This window comes from Apaloderma vittatum, unplaced genomic scaffold (genome assembly GCF_000703405.1).
Source record: "Apaloderma vittatum isolate BGI_N311 unplaced genomic scaffold, ASM70340v1 scaffold34225, whole genome shotgun sequence".
NCBI lineage: Eukaryota > Metazoa > Chordata > Aves > Trogoniformes > Trogonidae > Apaloderma > Apaloderma vittatum.
Window position 1 is genome coordinate 648 of NW_009715995.1, and position 27,445 is coordinate 28,092.

General features: G+C 36.8%; 3 protein-coding genes across 3 annotated transcripts in view; 1 reads left to right on the plus strand and 2 right to left on the minus strand.

The window, feature by feature from the left end:
- Nucleotides 1-4,786, plus strand: part of TRMT13 (tRNA methyltransferase 13 homolog (S. cerevisiae)) — a gene marked incomplete at its 5' end in the record, with an annotated part of 5,346 nt that extends 560 nt beyond the window's left edge. The window contains 8 exons of the mRNA XM_009869372.1: nt 411-473; nt 614-683; nt 1,112-1,218; nt 1,585-1,752; nt 2,056-2,128; nt 2,838-2,912; nt 3,850-4,264; nt 4,565-4,786. Of these exons, the coding sequence (XP_009867674.1) occupies nt 411-473; nt 614-683; nt 1,112-1,218; nt 1,585-1,752; nt 2,056-2,128; nt 2,838-2,912; nt 3,850-4,264; nt 4,565-4,760 (1,167 nt within the window). The remainder of the gene's footprint in view (nt 1-410; nt 474-613; nt 684-1,111; nt 1,219-1,584; nt 1,753-2,055; nt 2,129-2,837; nt 2,913-3,849; nt 4,265-4,564) is intronic.
- A 258-nt stretch (nt 4,787-5,044) lies between these two features.
- LRRC39 (leucine rich repeat containing 39) lies at nt 5,045-12,278 on the minus strand. The gene is made up of 8 exons (XM_009869371.1): nt 12,157-12,278; nt 11,128-11,233; nt 9,833-9,989; nt 9,150-9,286; nt 7,773-7,918; nt 7,233-7,385; nt 6,031-6,170; nt 5,045-5,097 (listed from the first exon to the last, which is right to left on the minus strand). Exons 1-8 carry the CDS (start codon nt 12,276-12,278, stop codon nt 5,045-5,047), a joined length of 1,014 nt encoding a protein of 337 aa, XP_009867673.1.
- A 4,065-nt stretch (nt 12,279-16,343) lies between these two features.
- On the minus strand, nt 16,344-23,954 carry DBT (dihydrolipoamide branched chain transacylase E2; the record flags this gene model as incomplete). The annotated part of the gene is made up of 10 exons (XM_009869373.1): nt 16,344-16,851; nt 17,752-17,823; nt 17,988-18,179; nt 19,056-19,133; nt 20,151-20,317; nt 21,078-21,321; nt 22,094-22,221; nt 22,558-22,739; nt 23,582-23,657; nt 23,831-23,954. Coding segments are annotated over 10 exons (1,431 nt in total), but the record flags the coding sequence as incomplete, so codon positions are not given.
- Nucleotides 23,955-27,445: the final 3,491 nt, after the last annotated feature.

Consider the following 27,445-nt stretch of genomic DNA (forward strand, 5'->3'; position numbering starts at 1 on the left):
GCAGCAGCGCGGTGGGAAAGCCGGCCGAGAGCTGCAGCCGGGGCCGAGGGAAGGAATAGGATGGAGGTCTCCACAGCTGTCTCAGGAAAACAAGATGTCTGCTTTCTTGTCTGCCTTTCTGCCGTACCAATAGTGCACCTCTAGCGCGACCTGGGAAACCTTGAGGGTCTCTGAAGTCAGTCTAGTGAGCGCTGAGAGCGCAGCTCCTTTGAACATGTTCATCCTTCTCAACATGTGTTAAAACAGTCAGTTCTACTGGGGATTCAGGATCAGGCTATAGGGAAAAATACTTGGAATATCTTCTTTTGCAGTAGATTCCTGCCGCTATGCACTTTATAATAAAAACACTGAAGAATTTGGTGTTTTGTTTCCTGGTAATTAACAGAATCAGATTTATTTTTTTTTTAAAGGTCTACTTTGTTCAAGATATTAATGCAGGTTTAAAAGATGTGGCAGAAATACCAGGCGAACAAGTGAGTGCATTTATTCATCCTAAAGCTCAGTCCACACTTGAGATGTTGCAATTTATCATGCAACTAAAGAACTAGCAAAAATGAAGTCTTGTATTTATGGGTGGCTTTTTCGGTTTTGGTTGTTTTTTTTTCTTAAAAAGGTACCTATCTCTTCTCTGTCGAAGGAAGAGCTGGAGAACTTAATTATCAAGTTGAAAAACGCAAGTAATGGTAAGCTTCCTTACTATTGAAAATAAGATGTTTTAAATTGAATTGAAATATTTCATTGTTATTTTTGTTGTTAGGTATCTGTGAAAATATGAGATGTTTGGCACTAAACACATCTGAAGTAGTTATCATTGAGATGTCAGCAATCACGCAATAGCTAAATTTTACTCAGAAGAATAAACTAGATTGAGACAGTGATAAAATATCGATCTCCTGTTGATATAGCTAATTTCCTCCCATATGTGTTTTTGTTTCCCATATATCACTACAGATAACAAGACAGCTCTGTTATATCATTATAGATTTATGCTCCCAACTGGCTACTGTGTTAGTGCTACAGATTGAGCTCGTGTCTGAATATCATGTGTTACAAACCCAGAAACTCTTGCAAACTGGAATGCTCTATCTAAAAGTTTTGCCTTTGCCTGCAGGCCTGGAACTTCGCCTTAAAGAACAAATACTGTCCCACCAGGCTTTAGAAGAAGCCTTAAATGACCCAAAGAACGGGGAATCTGCTTTCAAACACTTGAAACAACAGGTATGGTCACTGTTTTACTCATAGCCTGTCCTGATTTTGTCTGGAATAGTTAATTTTCTTCCCAGTAGCTGATACAGTGCTGTGTTGTGGATTTAGTGTGAGAATAATGTTGAAAAGAAAAGAAATAATGTTGAAAAAGAAGCTTGTGGGGGGGTTCTGTGAGCAGAGGAAGGAGGGCAGGGTCATGCTGACTAGCCAGAATTCATAATCCCTTTCCTCTGTACATACACAATTTTTTCGCTAATCCCCTGTGGAAGAGAAGACTTGCAGAAGCCCGCAGTTCAGTGAAATAATTGTTTCTCTATCAGCCATTACAATACACAGTGTATGCATTTTCTTGGCTCATTACTCATTTGTTGTTTGTAGGCTTCAATTTTAGGCAACATGGAAAAATTACATTTACTTGGTCCAGGAAGATGTTTTGTTGAGTTCGGAGCTGGGCGAGGAAAGCTGTCTCACTGGGTTGATGTTGCCTTACAGAATGTTGAAAATGTTCAGTTTTTGCTTGTGGAAAGGGCAACGACAAGGTTCAAGGTAAGAGAGGATATTGTCACAGTAGTGGAGAATGATTTTTAAACTGTTGTCATTGAAGCTATTAGTCTTTGCCTTTTATCTTAAAAAATAATATAAAGCCTTTCAATTATAAGTTTTGGAAGAACGATTGCCTACATTTTTTACTTTGCCAATAGCAAATTCTTAAAAGGAAATCCTGGTGTATAATGCTGGAAAAGTGCAGATGTCAACTTTACAGGAGAAAGGTCCTGCATTAATACCTAGAGCAAAATTATAATTATGAGTGGCTAGCCCTGCTTAATGATCTTGGTTTGTTTTATACAGGTGGATGGAAAACATAAAGGGAGAGATTCTATATTTGAGAGGCTTCAAATTGACATTCAACATCTATGTTTAAGTAAGTTCCTTCTTGCCTTGCGTTAATTCTGAAATAGAGGTTTAGTTTTAGATTTTGAATGATGGAGTTCAAGCCAGTTTGTAGCATGTTTAAATGTACTTGTTTTGAAGATTATTCTCAGTGGTTGCTTGGTCGTGTTAATGCTGTGTGTATATACATATGCACGCACATATATATATATTAAATGAAGATTTAAATTTTTCTGCTTTTTGTACAGTTTTAGGATGTCATTATAGGTGAGAAATATGAAAAATATATTTTGAAGGTTTTTTAGGACTTGCAGGATGAATCACTTTTGCATTGTTTGGTTTAGGTGTGCAGAATGCATCAAGCCATGCGTGTCAGTGGTAGGCCGTGCACATCAACACTACAGAATTTGTGGGAACACCTGTCGTCAGGAGCTGCATTAATGCCACAGTTACATTTCACAGGCCACACAGAAAGGCCAGAACGGTTAAATATGCTTCTCAGCCACAGGATCCAATTCTTTCCATTTGTTTTAGAGAAAGAAACTTTTCTTCTAATGGCTTATAACTGTACGCACAGACCACTGTATTTTCAGTAGTGGTAAACTTTTTGGGTTTTTTAAAGTGCACTGAAATTACAGTATCTAGAAAAAATATTGCTTGAGCTGTAGTAATAGAGATTCTAGGGTTGTTGTGGATTTTGTGTGTGTGTGTATTAATTTTAATTTTTTTTGCTACCCCAGAGAAAGTACCTATTTTGGAGAAGAAAAAACTACCAGTGGTAGGAATTGGGAAGCATTTGTGTGGTGCTGCAACAGGTACGACTTATGTATGTGTTAGCTACAGAAGGTTAGGATACTAAATCTTATCATCTGAATGGAGTAATCTTTCAAACTGTCCTTTTTAAGCTTTTCTTGCCCTCTGACTCTTTGTTGGCGAATGTAACAATTTTATTCTAAACACTCTGTTCACTTCAGTAGAGCACTAAATGGATAATAAATGCAGGGATACTTCAGACAGAAGTAAAGCCTCTCTTGTTTTTATAGAGTAGAACAGGGTGTGGTGGCATGGGTCATGTCTTTGTAAACTGCTGAAGGTAGCATTTTTTTAACACCATCACCTCTCCTCTGAAACAGTTTTTCTTTCTAAAGTTGTATTGGCTGTCTGAATAGTATCCCAGGCAAACAAATGAGAAGAATATGTTTCTGTCCTGATAATTTTAAACTATACACTTCTTTTAACATGTATGTCCACTGAGTAGAGGACATGTCAAATATGACACCTGTATAGGTACCATTAAAAAGATGACACAGTTAAGCATGATCTAAGATTCTATGATTTCAGTAGTACATATACTTATTAAATAGGTTGTGTCCTAGATATCAAAATTTTGGAGGAAATAGTTGCATGTTTTACAGCGGGGAGATCCTCCTACAGTTTTTCAAAGTTTTTCAGATTCACTTGTATAGAACAAATATGCAAGAGGATAAGCCCTTAGTAGCTCCAGAGGTCTCATACTATTAATTTAGCATTTAGGGCGTTTGTGTTTCAAGGGAGGCTTGTAATTTTTAGTTATCCTTAAAATTGCTTTTTGGCTTAGCTTGTGATGTATACTTTTATTCTTCTTTGGGAAATACATTCCCAACCATGATACTCCCTGTATAAATAATGGCATGGTGTTCGTCACTGGTTGGGTGGTGGATGTTCTTACATTTTTATATATTTTATCGTTTGTTGTTGTTTTCCCCCCAACAGATCTTGCTTTGAGATGCCTGGCTGAAAGTTATACAGCTTGCTGTGATGGCAGAAATGAAGAGCCTGCACCCAAACGCTCTAGGACTGATAAGACAAAGGTAGCTTCTAACAGTTCTGCTGATAGTGAAAGCAACAGAGAAGACTGTGAGCCTGTAGCTGGAATTGTTATTGCACTGTGTTGCCATCATAAGTGTGACTGGACACATTATGTAGGCAGAGAGTTCTTTAAATCAGTAGGACTTGGACCAATAGAATTTCATTATTTTCAAAGAATGAGTAGCTGGGCCACTTGTGGCATGCGAGAAACCCCAACCAAAGCCTCTACGAGCAAAGAAAGGGAAGATCAAAGTAACGACACAGAGGAACACGAGCAAGCACTCAGCAAGACAGAGAGTGGGTCTGATACTTTACAAGGGTATGTAATATTTTCCTGCCAAGTGGACTCCTGCAGAAAAGGAAAACTACATATAGCAGTGTGTGAAGTTGTTTTGGATCCTCAGAATGACTCATTTTACAGAAACACTTTAATTTCTAAATTTATAGAAATACTCTAAAAATACAATTTTCATGGGCATATATTTCAAAATACTAAACCATCACACTTGCCTGAATTGAACTTCCTGTGATTTCAACAGTTTTTCTAAGATTCACTACTAATGTTAATTAACAAAACTATTTTTGACATGTTATTTTTTCCTCCTTTTTATGAAATTAGGATACTTACTGTTGAAGAACGAAAGGAGATAGGTTGCCTCTGTAAACTACTGATTGATCATGGACGGATTGAGTATTTACAACAACGAGGATACAAGGCTGCGCTACAGTATTATACAGAGTCTGCTGTGTCCTTGGAGAACGTCCTGCTGACAGCTGTCCCGAGGCCATCTCTGATACCAGAGCCAGCTACATGACAGGAGATAGAGTTGGAATTGGTAGGGAAAAAAAAACCCCAAACTATAAAACTTAGCTGGATTTCTCTAAAAAGCTAACTTGTTGCTTACAAGAAAAAAGCTTTAATCTTTCCTCGACCCAGGAAATGGTCTTATATTTCCCAGTTTCAAAGAGAATTACAAATATGCAAACCAGTCCTCATCAGTGGAAAAATAAAATTCCTAGGAATTTTTGAAACCTGTTGTCCTCCTCTTTGCTAGAAAAAAGTACACTTGATATTTTCTTCCATTCCCAGTTACATTCCTTATTCATTGGCATTTATGGTAGAAGGACCAGAAGTACAACTTGCCAGATTTCCTGAAAGAAAATGGATTAAAATAAGAAAAATTAACATATTTCACTTGGAAGTTCAGGATAGCTTTGTATTTCTTCTTAAATTATGTGAGCAGGCCTGTGTGATTTCCTGCTGCTAGGGGAATCTGTTAAGGAAGAAAACTTACTTGTAAACTCTTATCTTGATATATATTTGCTAATTTGATATTCATTCATGGAATAGTGATAGGAAAAAAGCTTGCTTAGCATTCTAAATCAAGAGCATTTCAATTATTAATATATAGAATGAAAATTAGGACATTTTATACCTGCACATCTGTTCAAAAGTGGTTACTTACTGCAAGCTTTAAGCTGTACTTTTGAGCCTACTAACAGCATTTTTTTTGTCATAGTGATTTAGAAATGGGATGAAATTCTGCAGGTGTTTTGTTTAGGTGGCTCGATTTTCTATTGATTTTCTATTTAAAAGGTGTTGATTGCTAAAAAATGTTGTACCTTGGGAACATAGGCATCTCTGCTTCACATCACTCTTCAGCAGTCCTCACATCCCCACCTGGGCAACATTCAAAAACAGGGAAAGTTGAGTTTCATGAGACAAACAGTGCCAGAAATCCCACCCCATGTCAGCTTCCGTTAAATCGCAAATACAAGGGACAGTCATCAGCCTCCAGTTACCTGGGCTGTAGGTACCTCGGGGGCATTTATTCCAATGTTCCATGGTTCCAGTGTATTTCCATAAGAATACATGCTGGTCCTATGAAGTCCTGTGCCAACTCCTGCTAAAAGCACTGTCTGCCCTCCGTAAAAATCAGTTCACAGATTTTTAGAACATGTTACTCATTTATGAAGAAGATTATTCATGTTTCATTTGTGTATGTAGTCTAGCTTTCTTTTATCCAGTTTATCCTTTCCTTTCCCACTGTATTCCAAAGATCAGAATTAATAAAAAAGCCATACCTTTTTTCTTGAGTGACTCCTGGATGTACAAGTGCATGAAGTCAATGCCAAACATTTCCTGTTGCTCCTCCTCTTCTGCATTCTCACAGGGAGGGAGGGTTACTTCCAACTCCAGGGGGTTGTCTCTGAAGTTGACAAATCTGACAGTTCACCAGAACAGGTTACACTTGCAATAGGTTTTGTCCAGAGAGAACAGCTCTTTTGAAACTCAATTAAGGTTCCTCAAACAGTATTTTGAGCAAAATAAGTCTTTTCTTATGCTAAACTCACTGCTCTGTCAGTAGTAGTAAGTAAACTAAGCTAAGAAGATGCCTCATAGTAACAGTAGCCGGCTGTGGTGGGAGAAAACATGGCAGTCCTTGTCGTTTTGTCGTAAGGTTTTTGATCCACTGTCACGCCTGTGGACCTTCCGCAGAGGTGAGGGGATGAGAACAAGAGTACAAATGCTGGCAAGGCCATAGCCAGCCCTGTCTCCCTCTTCTCTTCATCCATCCCTGAGCCTGTGCTTATACGTATTTGCTTAGAGAGGTGCTGCTTCTTCCAAAACATGTGAAAACACAAATTGCCTTACTGAGTTCGACGTGATATATATAGACAAGGATTCTTTCTCCAGAATGGCCAGCATCCAGTAATCCACATGAAAATGCAAACAACAGGCAAGTTTCTGGCACAGTATACAGATCAGTATTCCCGAGTCTACCAATTAAAAGTATACACACGTTCTTCTGTTATTTTTCAAATCTAGTACAGGAGAGTTTCATCTATACCCTCATACCTAATCCTTTTTGTTTAATTCTGAATGCTTGACTTCTCAGTGCCAGAGTTGTACTTTTTGTCATTTTCATGCTTGCCACTTACTTTTCCTCCTAGCTCTTGGCTTTAGAGAGTGATACAAAAGGGTAATTAGTGAGCATTTGGACCTTTCAGAAATGACCAAATCTATTACAGTCTCCTTTCTGGGACTGTAACTACCATAGCTTGCTTTTTTTAAATGAGTTGTGCTACACGAACCTTTCTTGACCAGATCCTCAACTGCTTGGATCTGTGTAATTATGCTGATTTATATGGTGGTGTGTCCAGCTGTGCAGCCACAGACGTGCCATTTCTTTTCCACTTCCTTAGTATCACTCTACGTTATACAACTCAAAGGAGGCTTTAAGACTTCTCTTCTAGTATTTTTATTTCTGTTGTTTTTTTCTTACCTTAGATTTGTCATGTCCTTCATACAAGCTGGAATATCCTTAAGTTTGTTGTTACTAAGAACAAGAGTACTAAGATTTTTCATATTACTAATGGTTTCTGGCAAAGAGTTTATCTCATTTCTTTGGAGCCATAAAGTGTGGAGATTTTCCATTCTGTAAAATAGGGATTTGCACAATCAATCAAATTTAGAAAATCAATATTATCAGTCATTAATATAAAGTAATTGATTCATTTTTACAGCCACATAGAAGACTCTCATAAAGAATACAAAAATTCTCAAGGGAAATCAAATATCCAAGATAATCACCTAACTGGTTGAATATGTCATTGGCAAGAAATATTTAACTTGATAGGTGATACTAAGTTTATTGTTTATTGAATGGATTATTCCAGCTCATCCAAAATATCACATTAGGGCTAATAAATCTTAAGTTTGCAGTGAGGTTAACATTAAAGTAATCTTTTGAAGTAGGATTTAATAATTAGAATTTCAGTGTAGTGGAATTGAGACTAAGATGTGAGCTTTAAGTTTTATTTACCTGTCAATTGCATCAGGAAGCTCCTGGAGTTTATTCCCCCCCATATCTAACCATTCTAGATTTGGCATGTTGAGAAGAGCCGAGGGGATGGTAGTAAACTGATTCATGCATAAATCTATGTGGGAAAGCTTCTTTAAATCACTGAGCTGAAAAGAGATTTAATGCAGGTCTGTATAACTGTTGCATTACAGCAGTGCTGTAATAACATTGACTGAAGCAAAGAAACAATTTAAAAACATTAAAACACCTTCTGGAGTCAGTAAACACAGAATGGGTTCTGAGTTACATTAGCTCTATTACCTAACAGGTATGGGTCTCACCTGGAAGGGAGGGAGGTTTGAAACTGAGCAGGCAGAAGAACTTGATTTCCCACCTGGTAGCACGTGCCCTAACTGCCGCGAAGCTGAATGCCGTGCCTGCCACACACATATACCCCGAGCCTTGAGGAGAAAAGGAACTTTAAAGACACCACTGTCCTAGTATTTCATACTCCATGCCATATGCCATTTTCATTAGTCAGGTATTCAGATTCTTTTGGCTCAAACTGCACGTACCGTATTTTAGAGCGAACCTAGACAGCTTCCATCTCGTTAAGTGTACTACTATGGGGAGATATTCTAAAAATTAAGCATAGCATTATTCACTACTGCAACATCTAAATCCTTTGGCGAATCCTGCCTCCAGGTACTTTTACAATGTTCAAGTGATGCAAAGGTGTTTCATTGCAAATCTGGTCCAGCTGTCTAAACGCTGAACGCCACTCAAGCACGTAGCACCAAAGCGTCGCAGTGTTCACATCACCGTAGTCTCAACAGGACAGAGCCACGAATTTGCTGTGAGCTGTGAATTTAAAAGCTTGCTCTCTCCATGCTGCACCATGTGGCCTGTATCCACATTGGACCACATTGGTCCAAATTAAAGCTTAATAGTAGGTGATCAGTTGTTTTATTCTCTCTTAATTGCTTTAAACATCTCAGAACAACATTCCTTCCAACCTTTGTGCATAGGCAGCTGTATAAATCACACAAATCTTTTTCATAGGTAGCAGCTCCGGTAAAGAAGCTCACAGTTGTGTCCTGGCACATGGCATGAACTTGTGTTCTTGGCAAAAAAGGGAACTTCTCTGTGCTAAGGTGTGACATACCCAGTGGGATAAATCAGTGAAAAACGTCAGCCTAGACGATATAACATCAAGTGTATCGCTGTCCTGTATGCACTAGTCATATAAATACTGTTCACATATCTGGTTTTATGGACTAGTGGAATCAGAATATCAAAGCAAACCTGAAAACATGGAGTGCAACATTCAATGATAACTGGGTTTGGATAAATTCAAAAGATCATTAAACAAAACTAAACAAAACAGTCTGTCAGAACCTGAGGAGGAAGATCACAGATACTCCTGTTGACAGCCAGTTCCAGTCTCTCCAGTCTGACGCAGTTACTTATTTCTTCAGGAACAGAATTTATTCTGTTGTAACTGAGCAGCAGCTCTTGGAGGCTAGTCAGCTGGCCTGCAGAGAGTACAAATGGGAAACGATAAATATTCATGTTCATTCTATTTGAAATACAATATTACTTGGTTTGGTGCTCTATATTCTCATTAAAAAAAATCCACTGAAATTCACATAGTAGGACTTCAGAATTCTTCAGTATAGAACTGCACGCTAGTTAAGCGCTACGGAAAAAACCCAAAAGCTCAAAAAACCCCACCAACTTATAAACACAGGCTACTCATGCTGGGGACTCAGAACTTGAAGCCTGTTTTTCAGTATCACTTTTCTAGCTACATTCTGAAGCTCAGTATCTGCTGTGCTTAAGAAGCTCTTTTCTCATGGGGAGATTTCATAAAGGTACGTCTCTTCCATCTGGACATTTTTTTTAAATTTATAGAGAATCCATAGCTTTAAGATCTCTGTATCTTACTATCAGATTTAAATCATCTGTTTTCTAACAACCCAACAGGACTCCTAAACAGGCAATGTGCACAAAACCATCATATTTCTGCAAGATTAATTTGCTTAGAAAAGCAGCTTAAAATAAAAGAAATCATGACTCACCAAGTTCTTTAGGTATGCTCTCAATTGAGTTCCGGGATAGATCCAGAACGACGAGATTGTGAAATCTTCCAATGAACTGAGGAATTTTCTGCAAACTAGTTCTATGAAGCTGCCATTCCTGGAGGTGGGCTAGTTTCAATAAGCACGAAGGCAGTGTCTAAGTCAAGAAATATGAACCCGAGGAAATTCAGCTTAGTATGCAAAAAGAATACAAGCTTAGGTCAAAGTTTTATTTGAAACAGTAACAGTCTTGAGATTAAAAAAAAAATAGAAAAAAAAAGAAAATAATTCTTTCATTCTCCAAGATACACTGTAACATTCTGAAATGAACATCATCAAGTGCAGGTCATTCTGACAACAGATTTAACCTGCCCACTTTCTGCTCCCAGGCTTTAGCCATCTGCACTACTGTCGCTGCTTGAGAAGCCTCAGGCCTGCTTTTGTTTGTTTCCTTTTTCTGAAACAGCCAGTATTACTGAAGATGAAACTCCTCTAAATAGCTTCTTGCATTTAAATGGTGATCTAAAATGTATTTGCTGTTCTGTTAAGAAAAACAGCGAGTGGCTGAGAACAGGAGACCTGCAGGATAGAAAAAGTAAGAGATCTGTACACTACGAGTTCGCTGGCCTATGAACCAGCAGAGCATTTAGTGGTCATGGTAGTGTTGGGCTGACGGCTGGACTAGATGATCTTCGAAGTCTTTTCCAACCTTAATGATTCTGTGATTCTATTGCTGTCCCTCTCGCTGGCCTCAACAGGGTCTAATTCTGATCGCTTCCCAGGAACTGGCATCCACATTTCAGTGTGCCTCAGAACCGATGCTGTTTGTTGATTCTACAGTTAGCTGCTTCCCCCATGCATTAGAAACAATAATAAAAGTATTCGAGGAATCTTCTGGGTCATTTTCACTCTCAGACAGCAAACGAAACAAAGAAATATTTTCATGCACCTAAACACAGAGGGCTTTCCCGTTGATATATTTCAATAGTTCTGGTGTGTTGACATTAAATGGGGATTTATGTAATTAACCCCCCAAATTTGCAGTGTAAGTAATTTCTAATGCAGAAAAGCCTTTTGGGCTGTATTTTTGCAGAGTAATGCTTAACATTCAGGACTAAAATATCAGCTTGCTTTTATACTCCCAGGACAGTGTGTCTCAATTCATTGTTAGCAAAGCACATGGTGAGCACTTCACAGAATAAAAATAGTACAGTTGTGAGTGTGTAGTTGTAAACAGTAGTTTTCTAATGCATCAGTCACTCAACCCAAGCAATATTCATTTCTATCAACGTTACCTTCCATTCTTCTTCCTCTATCCTCAAAATTGCTCTTCCATCTTCATGAACAACTTTTTCTTTGAGCTTTGCTAAAGCAGCTCTCTCCTCCCAGACAAGGAGCAGCCTACAAGGGCAAGATCTGTTAGTGGTGCAACAACCAATACAGGCAATAATTACTGTCTGTTCCATTTTCTGGAACAAAGAGACAGTAGCCTTTAGAGGTGTCAAACAACATCTACTTTGTCTGGATGCTAAATATACTATCGGTTTGAGGGAATACATGAACATAAGTAATGCTTGGTGAGGTAATATATAGGAATTCTATTTTACAGTTCTTCAAATTCACAGTCAGAAGGAGGGCATAACTTCATTCACTTTCATCATGTTGCAACAGGGCAAGAGAATATACAGTCACATGGATTAAGTCCCAAAGCTGTTCATTTTGAAGCAGTCTCTGAAAAAGAAATCCTTCAGTTCCACCAAATGTCAGTGCTATCAAACCAAATCTATCAGCTAGGGAATCTTTTAGCTTGATTTCCACAGGGGTCTTAGACAAGAATTATGAAAATTAGGCTAGTTCTCTTTCTTTCTGCTTTTATTTTTCAGTAGTAACTTTTGAATTTGTTATTCCAATTCCAGCACATCTGACAAATTAGGAAGACTTCTCAAAATAGAATACTAAATTTCTTCACATTTCAAGAAATTGCTGGGCAGACAGAAGACCAAGCAACCCTGTTAATACCTCCACTGAGAAGAAAGCATTACAAATTAAATACCCACTGATCAGAATATCCACAGGGTATTAACATCCATAGGATTTTAATATTTGAATCTAGAGTTTTTAGTATTTTGGCTAATATTTTTATTACAGAACACAATTCTTGGCTTGACCTGACTATTTTGCTAGATTCTAACAGGTGGGAATTCCGCTGGAATAAGGACTAAAGAATAAGACTCTGTATGAGTTCAAAATGAGAAATTATAGTCTTCTGAAATGTAACATATGGTCTAGCTTTTTACACACTTGAAGATCTACAATTTACCTACCTTCCTGCTATCTGTCTGAATTCCTTTTCTTTCTGCAGTTCTTCATTTATCTTGTGTATTCTCACTTCCCAAAGTGTCTTCACAGCAGTGAATGTCCCAACGCAAACGGCCATTCCAGCCATGACCCTTACATGTTCACATCCAGGCACAGAAACCTCCCTGAGAATTTCAGGCTCGATGCATCAGCGCGTGCCTCGGCTATCACATGGGAACAGCGACATGAAACTAAAACGCTGCAATACTCACTTGGTTATATTATTAAATTTAGTCAACATATAGAATTTTACCAACTGCTTTCCCTCTGTAAAATTAGATAATTGCATTTTGCATTAGAAATTATACTCTTGCAATCTTTGCATTCTTAGGGAACAACTGCTTCCCTCAGTTCCTTCCAGTGGCAGGCTGAGTGCTGACCATAATTATTAAAGGCAATTTTGAACATTCTTTCCCTTCGCAGGAAAAAATTAAGCTGTTATGTGCCTCTTAAAGCCATTAAATCCTGGCAGCTGCATCCCGGTAGCTACCTGGTATAAATACTAGGTAGATATTTACATTCAATTGCGGATAAGCCACAACTGCTTAGTGAACATTTTCGTGTTCAAACCATCAATCATTCTATGTTATGTTTACCATGTCTTTTGCTAACACAGTTATTTGTAAAAACATTATTATATTGAGATCACTTTATTTAAACTCTGTAGGCAAATAATACATTTAAATTGTCAGGATTGCTTTCTGTTGTAAAGACAGCAAAAAAACCAAATTACAGCGCTTGAATAAACTGGTCGAATAAATTAATATTAAGGATTCTTAACTGTTCGCTGTTTGTTAGGGAAAAATGGCAAGATTTGACAGGTGACACAAATGGCAATCACAGTCCAGCACAATGCAGTCTGGCATTCGGGTTCCTAAAGAGAGGATTGCATCCTCTTTCCATTCCCCACATAAATGTGATCACATTTACTAGTTTGAAGGATTAACTTCTCTTTCGTTGGAAAATTCATTCTCTTTCACAGGAGTTACCTTTCCCATTCCTCACCCCAATATACAGCAGTAATAACTAAGACATTGTATGAGGTTTTTTGCCCTCACTTACAACTTAAATTGCCTCATTTTTCAGGATTAAACTTCTGAGATTGATTTACCCAACCTATCATTTCTTCTTGTTTGGGAGACATTTTTATGTAGAAAACTAGAAATCGTTTTATATAAATGGTGCAGAAGAGATATTTAGACACTTGTTAAACCTTGTACTAATAAAACTATATAGTCAAAACACCCCCAACTATACAGTCAAAACAATACTTATTTTCATTAAAACCTACACTGGACAACTCTTTTGCTGTGGAAAGCACATTAATCAACAAATACTGCTTTAGAACCATGAATTATGAAAGAGGGATAAAGTATATGACTTAATTTTCAAGATTTAATTACACAATAGCAGAACAACCATCAAAACTTCTTGGTGTTATATTTTAGTATTTGTCAGGAAAATAAAAAACACATTAATCATGCCATCACAGCCAATAATTTAGAATTGAATTTCCAAGTGTGGCTGTAAAAGAACTGCAGGTTTACTCCCAAGTAATCGACCTCCCAACAACTTCACCTCCAAGCACCTGAAAGTTTAACAACTTACCTCAGTTATTTGGTGTTTCAAGGATTTTCTGTGACTCATTGCTTTCTAGGCCAGAGCAGAGATGAATTATGAATCTCGTCTGTACTAGCAAAACCATTTAGAACTCTCACTCAGACTCCAACGCAACGTCAGTCTAGTTCTAATTTTAACCTATGCTGGGAATAGAAGGTATCACATGAGGCACTTCTGCAAAACCCCCCAAGCATTTACCACTCTTAACGTTCTCCCAGTTTGCTGAATGGGATTGGACTCCATAAACTCCTGGATTCCCATTACCAAAAGCTAAAAATTGTGAACAAAAGGAACACAGGAGTACTTGGTACGCTCCACAATGAAAAACAAGCTAATTTTGAATTAAAAATGACAACTACTTCCTTTACTCTAGCAGTTTCTCTGCAAGAAAAGTGAGATTCAAAGTGCTATTAAGCAGCAACTTAGACTAATTAGACTAGAAAAAAGCATTACATCACTTATATAATTTACACTTCACTCTTGCCCATGCCAAAGAACTATCTTGTTGAAAAATTTTAGTGCAAACTATCAAAATCTGGATAATTATCACCAATTCTTGTACTGGAGCATAAAACATGGAGATAGAATCTTAAAACTATCATTCATTTCGTTATAACCTTTTACTAGAAATAATTTTTCCTCATTGTTAGCTTTATATTCTAGCATTACCACATAGAACTTTATAACCAAAAACCCTCTCCAATCCATAACCAACTAAGCAGCTGAACACTTACACCTATTTAAAAAGTCATTAACTGCTTTAGCTTTTAATCTTCTGAGGTGGTTTTTTTTTTGTCTTTTAAGTTGCACAAAAGCAAAGATTATCCAAGAATTTTTTGGTACAGGTATTTCCTCTTTCAGTTTTCATATAGATTCAATCCTCAGTGTTTTTTTTAAACAACATTTTTCTCGATATAAAAAAGTAATAATTGTCCTTAAAAGAGACAGATAATAAGAGCTATGAACTAAAAATAACTTTCCCTTTTACCAGAGTTTTGAAAGATGAAGAAATTTCAGACTCCTTCTGTAAGCAAAATTATTGTCTCAAACATTTCAAAATCACTTTATTGCTTTCTATCATACATTTATATTTCCTCTATTTATTTTTTCCACAGTCAACCAATCAAAAAATAAACTATTCAGACCAATATACTTGTAGGAGAGCAGCCATTAGGTTGTATTCTTTCAGACAGGACTGCCTGCGTAAATTTAATAAATAAAAACAATATTACTAAAATTCTTTGTGGCTTTTTTTTATTAGGAATTAATAAACCTGATAAAAAATGAAATTGGTGATAAGCATGATATATTAGTCAAACTTTGCAATAAATGATCGATATATAAAAGACCCTTGTACCACAAAAGAAAGATAAATAGCACCTTACACGTACGCTCCTATGCTCCCTCTCCAGCATTACCAGCTTCCCTCTTGCTTGGTCTCAGCATCGAGGATAGCAGAAATTCTACCTCTGGTACCTTCGGTCTCGCATCTTCACAGCTAAATGCAAGGGACAACCTTGGTCTACAGTTTTGGAGAATGCTCCTGTAGAGGCAGTTTTTGATACATCTAAAGAAAGGAGGAAATGTGCATTTTGTGTCTCACAAATTACTTTTTAAGGCCACGTAACTGTCTTTTCTTGTGTCTGTTTGCAACTTACGTTTCTAGAAGCTATTTATATCCAACTCTTTTCTTCATATCTCCTGTTCAATAACCAGTGCAACCCTCATCATTTTCCCTTAAAGCCACATAACTGTCGTGTATTCTGAAGGCAATACTCAAACCTATTCATTATAAACTAAGGGGATAGAGTTAGACTAGATGTAAGGAGGAGATTCTTCACAATGAGAGCGGTGCTACACTGGAATAGCTTGCCCAGAGAGGTGGTGGAAGCCTCACGCCTGGAAACATTCTGCCATTCTATGACTATGTGCCTTGTAACTGAGTTTAAAAAGTCCTTATCTCACATAATATTTTTTTAAAGTTAGTTCTTTGCGGTATCCGATTAATCTGCCAGAATCTAGTATCTAAGCATCAATCGCACAATGAAAGCTTGTAGAACACGTTCTGCTTACTGCCAGGCTTACCTAAAGATAGAGTAACACATGAGATAATTTATTTTTTTAAACAGACAGATACTTTCTATAAGAAACAGAAATAACTGGAAAGTATTCAAGGACTGCAACTATTTCCAGCCTATAAAAATATAGGATTTCTGAGGCATATTAAGGCCCTGATAGTTATCAATAAATGTTAACAGTAAGCATTTGAATAAATATGGCCCCTTCATTTATAATTTGGTAAAGAGTACCTGTGCAAATAATCGCCAGGAAAAGCAGACTAGCAAAAGGGTTGAGAGGTTTACTCCGTTAAACAACAAAAAGTTCTCTGGACATCTTGCAGCAGAAGCATAAAAGGCATTTTATTTGTATATGATTGTTTCATAACTTTTCTGGAAATTTGGATCTTATTAAAATAAAGTTACGTATCCAACAAGGAAGAACTATGAGTATTTCTCTTCAAAATGAGTTAACCAGGTTATAAATACTGTAGGTGTAGATCGATATCATTCAGTCTCATCAAGCCTCACAACTGCACATATTATAAAAGGCAAATTAAAGACATTCCATCACCATATGCAGAAGTCGCACCATGACCTATTAAGTTTGACAGCCTGCTGTAGAAGAAATTACAGCACTACCAATGAACAGAAGAAACGACTCGCTGATGACTGTTATCAGCTGTTAAGAACTTTTAACCACATAAAATTACTATATAATGCGAGTAGCAAAGGGCACGTGCTAGCAGAGCCAGCTTTCGTAATTATTCAGTCTAACTGACAAAGTTTAAAGGCATGTTCTAGCCATGGTTTCCTTTATTTAAGGTCTAGCAGCATCGAAGCAGGGTTTTCCAAGTAAGATTTCCACAAGTTAGAAAACCGGGCCATTGTAGCTCCATCAATGATGCGGTGATCCGCCGACCAACTCACGTTCATTATCTGTGCTTTATATACTTCACCTTTTCCATTAAACCGAGGAAGAACCTGAAAATCGGGAGGAGGAAAAAATAAAAACATTAAATATTTTCAATAACAAAACTCTATTTTTTATTGTTAGTTTATCTAAATTTAAACATATTGCTAAATTAGACAGACAGCAGTAATGCCATTCAAAAAACAAAGACCTTCCCATTATTGTTTGTGCTGCAGACTACACACGTTGCAACCCTACATAACAAACAATGACATCCTGTTTCCACCACCGTGGTAACACTGAGGTAGGGAGAATCCTTCGTGACTCAAAAGTTTCCTCCTGAATAGTTTATTGCACTGTTAGCGCTCAAAGTGATGGTTCCCTTAAAGCATCCCCTGAACAAAAGGCTCAGAGGAATAACATAGAAAAAGTATTTTAAATTAATACTGATTTCATTTCCAGCACTGATCTTAAATATCTATATCAAAGAATTAAAGCCTGAAATTCAGGAAATATGGAACTGCCTGCACCATACACAGTTCTGCATGGATTTGGCTATCTGGCTCATGAAATTAAACTTCATTTTCCAAACACTTTTTCAGTCTCAAGTTTTCTCCTTGATGATAGCAAAAATGCTATTGCCATGTTACAAAACTTGTAAAAATATACTGACATTTCTTAATAACTAGAAGGCTGAACAGCCATGTGAGTGAAACATAACAGGATTCCAGAAAACAAATCTGAAACTTTGGCATAACAAACTCCGATTTAAACATTTGCTGTCTCTGGACAATCATCTAAAAACATCACAAAACTTTTTAATCACAAGTTACACAGTTTCTGTAACATAAAGAGGAAATATTTATATAAGAAAAACAAAATAAAGGGACACCCTACATTTAATTTTCATTACAGGTGACCATACTTAGCTAAAGTTAAACACTCCCATCACTGAGATAAAGTTGATATACCTGTATCTTTCCAAGTGCTCCAATAGCTACTTCAGGAGGTAGTATTACTGGTTTGGTGTAAGTGCCACCAATCTAGAAAAGAAAAAGCTGTGATATTAGTTAATAATGGGGTTTTTTAAGCAGGTTGCCTCTTGCATTAACTGCTACAGGTTTTGTTCAGTGTATATTAAACTTAACTAAGGTATTCACCTGAGAAGCAGTTTTCAGACCTAAGTTCTCATTTTTCCTGTACTTACTGTGCCAATATTTGAAAGGGTGAATGTTCCCCCAGTGATGTCATTTGTTCCCAGCTGGCCTGCAGAGCCCAAGGACTGTAGGCGATTTAATTCAGAAGCAACCTCAAACACACTGCGGACTTGAACATTTTTCACATTGGGGACAATTAAGCCTTGCTCTGTGTCCATAGCAACTCCAATGTTGTGGGAAGCCTGCAGTAAGTTTCATTAACCAGACATTAATATAAGCAGTCGACATAAAATATATTTTGCATAAAAAAGCACTTGAAAAACGTCTTGTTTGCATATCTTTTTAACCTAGAAAGTGCAGTCTGTAGTAAGCAACTCCTCAATATGACTTTGAGGGGAGAAGGGGATGTAAATTTTTAAATATCAGATGTTTTCCGCATCTTCAAAGTGCAAACTCATTTTCACAATTTCACATCCAGGAAATACAAAATCCTGGAATCAATTTTGCACTGAAAATATTTCACTTCAGGATGATTATATGAGTAACAAAATACGACTAGCAGATTTTAAAGACAACACTAAAAGCAAAAAAAGAACCAAAAACTGAGTTACCTTTCATTTGCTCAAAGGATTATGTAAGGATTCATCTGAGCTATTGATAAAACGGCACAAAAGGAGTTCCTACTACAAGGAGCGTGCACACATCAATTAAGAAAAGAGACGCTGACTGACCAATATATCAATCCAGCACATTGTATGAAAATTAAATAATTTTTATCAAAACAGAGTTTTAAAATATAACTTAAATACATAAAGATCACTGATTTTAAACGTTCTCATTTTAAATGCTTGGCCTATCTTCAGTGAAAAATAGGAAATCACTTTATTAATATACATTTTTGAAGTAAGCCTGAATAACAAAGTGACTTTCACTAAATTAACTAATGAAATAAGATCAACAATAAATCAAATCCAGTCTTAGAATCTGGACACACAAATTATTTTTCTGCACAACACCTTAATTTTGGTTCTTACAATTAGCTCAGACATGCTGAAAACCCCTTGTTAGCTTGTTAGTTTATGTTTTCTGCTCACAACTTTTATGAGTGTTTTACAAACCTTATATGTGACATTTTGACAGCTTTCATCCAACGAAGCATTAAGAATGGGATACTGCAATAATCCCAGAGAGGCTGCCTGTTAAATATAAAATTAAAAAATGATAGATTTTTATATTTTATAACTGAAAAGCTGCATGGAAAGGAAGAAATGGTGAGAGACAATTTAAATTAATAACAACATGAATTTCCTCAATGAAATCAAGTTTGTCTCAAACTCTCCTAAGCTTGACTGTTGATACTCTGTCATTATTAGGAGCATGAAAGAAAAAGACAACTTAAAAAAACCGAAACACAAATATACTTCAGGCAGACATATGAAAACTGATAATCCCTTTCTCAACTATAATTGGAGTTAAATCTACATTTATGATTTCTGTTTCACAATTCAAATCAAATATCCCAAAACTATTAGTTTCAGTAACAATGTCATTCTCAGCTCTCCACTTAAATGAGAACTATTCCAAGGGAGTAACATTAAAGCGTCCAAAAGAGAGTGCGCACAATGAGTGCTCTCGCAGCACTAACTGAAAGAGCGTTACCAGAAGTTTCAGAGTAAACCATCACTCAATGCATTCAGCGCGTGGCTCAGGCACTGCATCAGCCTGCACAGATGCCGGCTGTTAGAAACGGAACCACGGCAACCAAGGGTGTGCACGTGCCCAGTCTTCCGAACAACAGAAGAGACATACTGATTCACCTCAGGGATTCATTACCAACAAAAATATATTAACAATAATAATATTAACAACAACAATGCATTTCATGTGATGTTCATCTCAGTGGAGCTCACAAAAAATACTGAGTTTCCAAAGTTTGTCTCTCTAATTCAAACACCTAGTGACATCTACTCCCATAATGAATAACGCTTTGTCTGCTTTATCCTTCCCCATCAGTATTTCAAGTTTTTTCCATGATATTACATAATGCTAACTATAACTGCAACAGTAAATTGCTAAGTGGTTCAATAAACAAAAGTTGAGACCTGCAATTATTCACACGCATAAGAGGTGCTCCAAACTTACAACAATCATTGATCAGATTTTGACAAAATCTGCGTTAAGTACTCCACGCAGTGCTCTGCTGCACATCTCACCTTGATGAAGAAAGGCATAAAGGAAAGCTTAGCTCCACGAACTTGTGCGAGAGGTTTCAGCTCTTCTCGCAACTGAACAAGCTGAGTCAAATCAATCTCATCACAGTAACCGAAATGGGGTATCTTCAGGGCTGCACTCATAGTCTTTACCATTGCCTTCTGAAAACCTGGAAAATATTCACTGACTTCTTAAACCAACAAAATGAGCTTCTGGGAAGAGTTATGGTGCAATTTCAATTACTTATTTCTATTCCACAACTTAAAACCAAAACAAAACCCAATACACACAAAAAAAAAAAAGGACAGGGTAAAGCTCACTTTCGGATCAACCAAATGCAACTCAATTTTTATGACTGTAACATTTCAGATTATTTTACTACATCTCTCTCCTATATATGTATGTATTTGGAATCATAACACAGTAATCTACACCACTATTCCCATCCTCTCCAAAGAAACACTGCCTGAAGGACAAAACCTTTTACCTTCCTCTTCTATTGTGACTTTCCCTAATTTTTGTTGCACTCTTCTCTAGAACAAGTGTGAATGCTGAAGCACGCTATTATTAAACACTGACAAACACTGACAAACCCTTAAATTCACTGCACTTTGCTGCTAATTGCATGATTCATGCTGTGACAAATTCACGTTTCAGAATTCCTACTTGTTTCAGCAGACATTTGAAGCAACATGAATTAAAAATGAGAAGACGCAACTTGCAGCCCAACTTTAGCCAACCAAAACATGAACAATTATTTCACAAAATTTCATGCATCATCTTCTTACAGAGCATGTTTTTCTGCTGCTCATTTGCACGACAACAACGTGAAACATACTCTCATCAGAAGGAGTCATCAGCTCACTGAGTAACATTTACCGGCAGTCTACTATGAACATGGTCTCAAGATTTTCTATTGCAAGATTTACCTGTTATAGGTTCAGTTTTATCTTTTCCTGAAAACACAATGGGTCTGGAAACAGGCAGAGGAATTTTGTGTGCTTTGTCCTTTGGAGCAGCTGGCACAGTCTCTAATTTTGGTGACGGTGGGATAATTTCAGCCTTAGGTGACGGAGGTAAAATAGCTCCTGTTTGTTTGGCCAAGTAATTCAGTATGTCTTCTTTAAGGATTCTGTTATCTTTCCCTGTTCCAACAACTTCACTCAATTTAATCTGAAAAGTACATAACAAGCTATGACACTTTGGTTTTAAAGCAATAAAAAACCATCCTATATTTTGAGCTACAGTTAAAAGTTACTCCAGTCACTGATCTAGCATACCTACAGTTTTCTTCCCCTTTCCATGATTTATTAGGTACTCAACACTGCTGAAATGCATGCAGAAGGCCCACTAGTTGTCTAAATGCACACATTAAGGAAGAACTATGAATATTACTTATCCCTTAACTACCTCACAGGATCAATAGTGAAATAGTAATCTGAGGAAAACTATTTGTCATTCAATTCTCCCTACTTATTATTTTTCTCCTAAAAATGCATCCATAAACTTTCAAACCCAACAGAATATTCATAGATTCACAGTTAAAAAGAATCAGAAAAATGCTTGGATCACCTAGTCATCCTCTGCTCTAATACAAATCTGAAAAACTGAACACAGTAGCTGAAGCTGAGATTCAGTCTTTCTCTCCTCCTTTCCCTCTTCTAGGAATCCATTCCGATACTTTGTTTTTATTCTAAAAAGGTTTTCTCAGTCTCCAGCCTAATGCATCCTAGGGGCATTTTAAGCCCAGTAGTTCTCTTCCTATCCACCATACTGCATCAGAAAGCACAATCCTCTTCATCTTTACAACAATTTTTACACATTTGAAAAGTATTTGAAAACAAGTCACTTCTCGCTGCACATCCCTCTAGATCAATGTTCTCCTGATCAGTCAAACTGCTCTATGGCGGATAAAATGCAGCAGGACCTGATTCAGCAAACATACATTGTTCTCCATGGCCAGACGACGAACTGCGGGAGTTGCTAACGTCTTGTGACCTTTTATCTCCTGGTGAGTGTGCTCTTCATGAGACATAGGAGGTGTTTCAACAACATCTTCTTCTGGAGCAACACCTGGAAACAAACAAATAAACAATTTAACTTTACTGCATTATAAGCATTTGTTGAATTCCAACCTCCACTATTCTGTGGATAATTTATTCCAGAGTCTTGCCACCCTCATACTGAATAATTTTTTCCTAAGATCCAATCTAAAACTATTTTCCAACTTTTGAGATTTTAAATCCTAATAAAATGTCACAGCTTTCTCTACCTAATTTTATTGACTCTATAAAGAGGAAAAAATTCAGTTTTAAGATTATCAGGAGGAAAAAGCAAATTCTTCTGTCACTGATAGTTTTATGACGACAAATATAAAATAAGCAAGAGAAAAAAATCAGCTTACAATACCTTTTGAAGCATCAATTTCTATGTCCACTAATGGTTTTCCAACATAAGCAATTTCATCTAAGTTGTAATGGAGTTTCCGAATGATGCCATCGTAACGACTAGTAATAGTAACAGAAGCTTTATCACTTTGTACTTCACAGATGCTATCAAACTGAGACACGCTATCACCTTCTTTTATGTACCTAAGAGAAAAGATACAGGCTAGTAAAAACATATTAAATGTAAAAATCTATGCTGTGTATTCTTTTGATAAATTCAGCTATGTACATCGCCTCACAACAATGTGTTCCAGATAAGAAGACAAATTCTACCTTTTGCCTGGCTGCTCCAGAACCCTTTGTTGTGTGAAATGACACCATGATTTAGAGTACCATCAAACATTTATTTTTACTACTCCTTTAGTAAAGCAGAGTTTACATGACAGATTATAAGCCATCTAAAACCAAGAATGAGCCCAGCTTAGTCTCAATCTAACGTTCTTAGTTTCAAGTTGCCAGATCAGTGTGTGATCAGTTTCAGAAAAGAAACAAAGTTGAAAGCACTGTCTTCTATGCAAAGATCGGTATTTTCACCTATTTGTAAAAAGAACAAGGCATTTCATCAATGTCTTCCTTCACCATACACTTTGATTTTCCTTTTTACAATTTAAATCTTCAAATTTTTTACTAAAGTCAATAGAGAAGAGGTATACGATAAAATTCTATGGATTCTCCAGACTAGTAAGTTGCTTCTAGTTTAGCCTAAGTTAAGTATAATAAGAGACACATTTCCTGATTCTAAAAACGTTAATCTCTGAAGGAACGCCTATATACAGGAGCTAGCAGGGCATCCCACGCCTTCCATCTTTTCCACTTCCAAATAAACCAGATTACAAATAAACAAAATCTAAAGCGCGGTATATGCAAGGTTTTAAATTGTGGAAAATAAAACTTCAAAAGCTTCACTAGCAACCTAGAAAGCACACTCTCACAGCTCTTAAACTCCTTGCTGATTTCCTAGGATATTTCTAACAAGTAGAACTTACCATTCTTTTACAGTCACCTCCGTAATCCCTTCTCCAATGTCAGAAAGCTTAAACTGGACAATTTGGCCACATGAAACTTAAAACAAATAATAAGGAAATACAGCATGTTTATTATTAAATACAAGGATATCAGACAGAAAAATCTGAATGTATCAAAAATAGTCTGCATATCAGTCATATATAAACCGCTAACATAACACTCATTAAACAGCAAAATACAATAAATTATTTTATTATGAAAAAGATTACCAGCAGATGTTCTGAATAATCGCTGTTGATGACTAAACTTGAGGGCAGATTTGTCAAACACGCACACATATTTTGATTTTATAAAGCGAATGCTGCTGCACGATCTAACACGGTGAATGCAAACCTGGGGGAGAAAAGTCTCAAGTGTTAATATAATGAACTGAGGAATGCAGAGCTCATTTAATATTCCTGGTGCAACAGTTACACTAAAATAACTTGATTCTAGTTTATATAAGAAAAGTTCTTATGGAAACACAGTTATACTGAATACACACTGAACGTACAATAACCATTAAATTAGCATAAGCTTTGTCAGGTCTTTAACTTCTTTCACTAACACAACACACAAGGAGATAAAAGCCACAATAACGTAATCAATTAACAACAATCATGACGAGATATGGGAAGAGATTCATAGTTGTTATTGTTTCTCTATGCAATTAGTTTCATCAGTCCACACGCACAAAACGCATCCACAACATCATCTACATCAGCCACCTGAAATACTCTTATCCAGAACGGATAGGGAAGGGTCCCCTAGACTGCAGGAAAAATCAGCAACTTTTCTCTGTCAGTTCTTATTCCAATCAAAGGTTGATCAGAAGTATTAACTGGAAAGGAAACTCACACCAGAGGGCACGGACAGTTGTCCTTTTATTTCTGTTAATATTTAGGAGGGAATCATCTTCAAGTAAATATAATTTCATATCAGCTTTAATGACATATTTTAAGAACTGGGTGTGAGATGGTTTTCTTTGATGGTTACAATTATATTTATCCAGACATCAACTTAAAAGGTCAATGGAATTTTGAGAATGATGCTTTAAAGCATCATGTAAACAGTCATGATTTTGGTCAAAAGCAAAGCTAGTAGCACCTGTATTGACATAAGCAGGCATTTTATCATTAATCTCAACAGACGCTAGCTTAGACTCTTTCTCATTTAGTAAGATTTCCTAAATCTAATGTAATTCTGGTGTTATGCTTTCTTGCACTGCTGTAAAATTAATAACAATTTATCCGTAGATCCTATCTCTAATTAACTTAGAGATATGAAGAAAATTTAGGTGCTAGAAAGTACCTCAAGTAGCTCAAAACTGTAAAATTTAGAAATTATCTTCTTAGGGGAGCCAGAAAACAGCACACCTGCATGGGAAAGTTCATTTTAACTTCTTTTTAAAAAAAAGTTTTTTCAGTAATTACAGAGCACATGAAACTTCTTGATTGCCCTCCCGACTCCCAAACTGTTTGACTATTTGATTTTATATTACACTTTTAAAAAGCTGATTATTCAGAAAACTGTTCAATTCTGAACTGACGATGTACACATTTTCTGTATTATTTAATCGAGCATTGCAAGTTATAATTACTATCACCTTTCTTTTAGGAACAAATATTTATACAATACCAAACTGATACATATCATGCATCTTCACAAGCCTATTTTCTCCTATTTTTAATTCTGTTTTTCTTCCCACTTGAGTCCATGATTACATTTTTTGGTCCAACAAGATCTTTTTTGTCCCAAGCTTAAAATAAACTTATTTTCTCTTTACATGACCCTACATGGAATACACTCAATATTTACCTGCAAAGATGATCACAAGGAGCACATCAAATCTCTGAACTATTTCTAAATGTGAAGTTTCATAATGCTTCCCATGTGATTTTAACATTTGGTAACCAATGCAGGTAGTGAATTAGTAATGCCACTGCCAAAAAAAACAGGCTGGTTTTGTTACAGAAGAGTTTCAATGCTGTTTCAAAATAGATTTGTAGGAATAATTCAAAACTACTGCATTTTTTAAAAATTGAATCTTTTTGGTTTGCAGTCGTGCACACTCTACTAAAAAGTTATGCTGATATGTTAAAGCAGTAACACAGTACCAATCTTTTTAAAAAAAAACACGAAAAAACAGTGTTCCTTTCCAATAAGGAGAAAATATAAAATCCATGAAATAAAGAGGCTGTACTTATTAATTTCAGTACTACTGTTTTCAGGCAATAATACCACAGTAAGAAAACATCTCTCCTGTGTGAGTCCTCAAAGTGCAGAGTTAATGCGGTGAGAAGAAATTGAAGACCCACTCCAGTAGCTCACTGACACCTGGGACACATCAGGATACCTGGCTGAGCAAGCCCTGTCTGAACCAAGACATGACGGGAGCTCTGTGCTATTTGTGGGAGAACTGTCCTTCCCGTTTAGTCCATGTGTAGTTGCTTCCTTAAAAGGGAGCCAACTGTGCTTTTCTAAATCATCCCTGATTGAAAAATCTGTTGCTGGCCTCAGAACAAAATGCATTTATGCAGCCTGCAGGCAACTGATTACCTGATGAAGTAACACTGAAGTTCAAAGCCTAATTGAATATTCCATGCTCAGAGATAATGACTTCTCACTAAAGGATCTGCTCTACAGAACTCCTTTGACTTGCTGTCACACTGAGTCATTTTAATGAACATTTTCTTACACTGGATTTGGTTTGCATACATGTTCTGTATCTCCAAGCACGTAGTTGCCTATACATTAAATCAATGTCCTTGGTAGCATGTTTCAGTCAGACATTATTCCTAACCTGAACAACTGGCACCATGTCCTAGTGCCTAGGTAACTGTTATTTCCCTACTACATCAGGCAAAGAGGCCCAGGCTTCTTTCTTTTCATCCTTACAGCTTACAGCCCCCATGAACAACTACCATTACTTCATCTGTCTTCCTCTTGTTAGCCAAAGTGTTTGCAAAAGCATTCAGAATATTAAAATAAAGCCCTTTAGTAACAGCCACATTATTACTTGGATCTTATCACAGTTTCACGCTAGATCATCATAGGAACTAGTATCTAGAAAAATTCAAAATGTGCTTGCAGGATACACACTGTAAACAGCTAATTCTATAGTTCATCATGCATGTTGGTAAGGTGAGCATTTTCATCTTAGAATCTACTTCTGGATTTAAGAGTAGATGGCTTAGTTAAAAAGAAAACTAAGAGAGCTCCTTTTTTCAATATTCTTAACCAGTAAAATTACTTATATGTAGCCTCAAACCAGTTAATTACAAAAGTATCAGTAAAAAAATGCCTCACTATCATACTTAAAAACACAATATGATTAAGAGGGAAAATAATAAAAGAAACTAGAACTGATCCTTAACTTAGTTTTCACTTGGCTTATCTTACAGAAAGGTGCTTCTCTTTCCAACATTCCACAAAACAGCAGTGACATAATTGGAAACCAGCACTCTTCACTATGGCAGCAAAGTATAATACAAGAAGGCTGAAGAAAGCATGAAGTATAACTTCACGGGCCAATCAAGTAGATTCACTTCTTGAAGTATGGTATCTCAGCCACTTAACTAACAAATAGCCAGGCTCCTGAGATTCAGAGAAGCACGTTTCCCCTTCCTGTGTGGGCAGCTACCGTCCATTGCAGCCACCCCGACCCACCGCAGACCCGGAACGTGAAAGGAGCAGTGATGTGCGGTGATGGCAGGGGAACCTACAGGCGGTGCAATGAACCCGGTGACACAGAAATAAGTAACAGAGGGATGTCAGAGGCTTATGACAGGCGGCACACGTTTATGTCAGAGGAAACAGGGCCAAGGGGGAGGACTGCGAGGCAG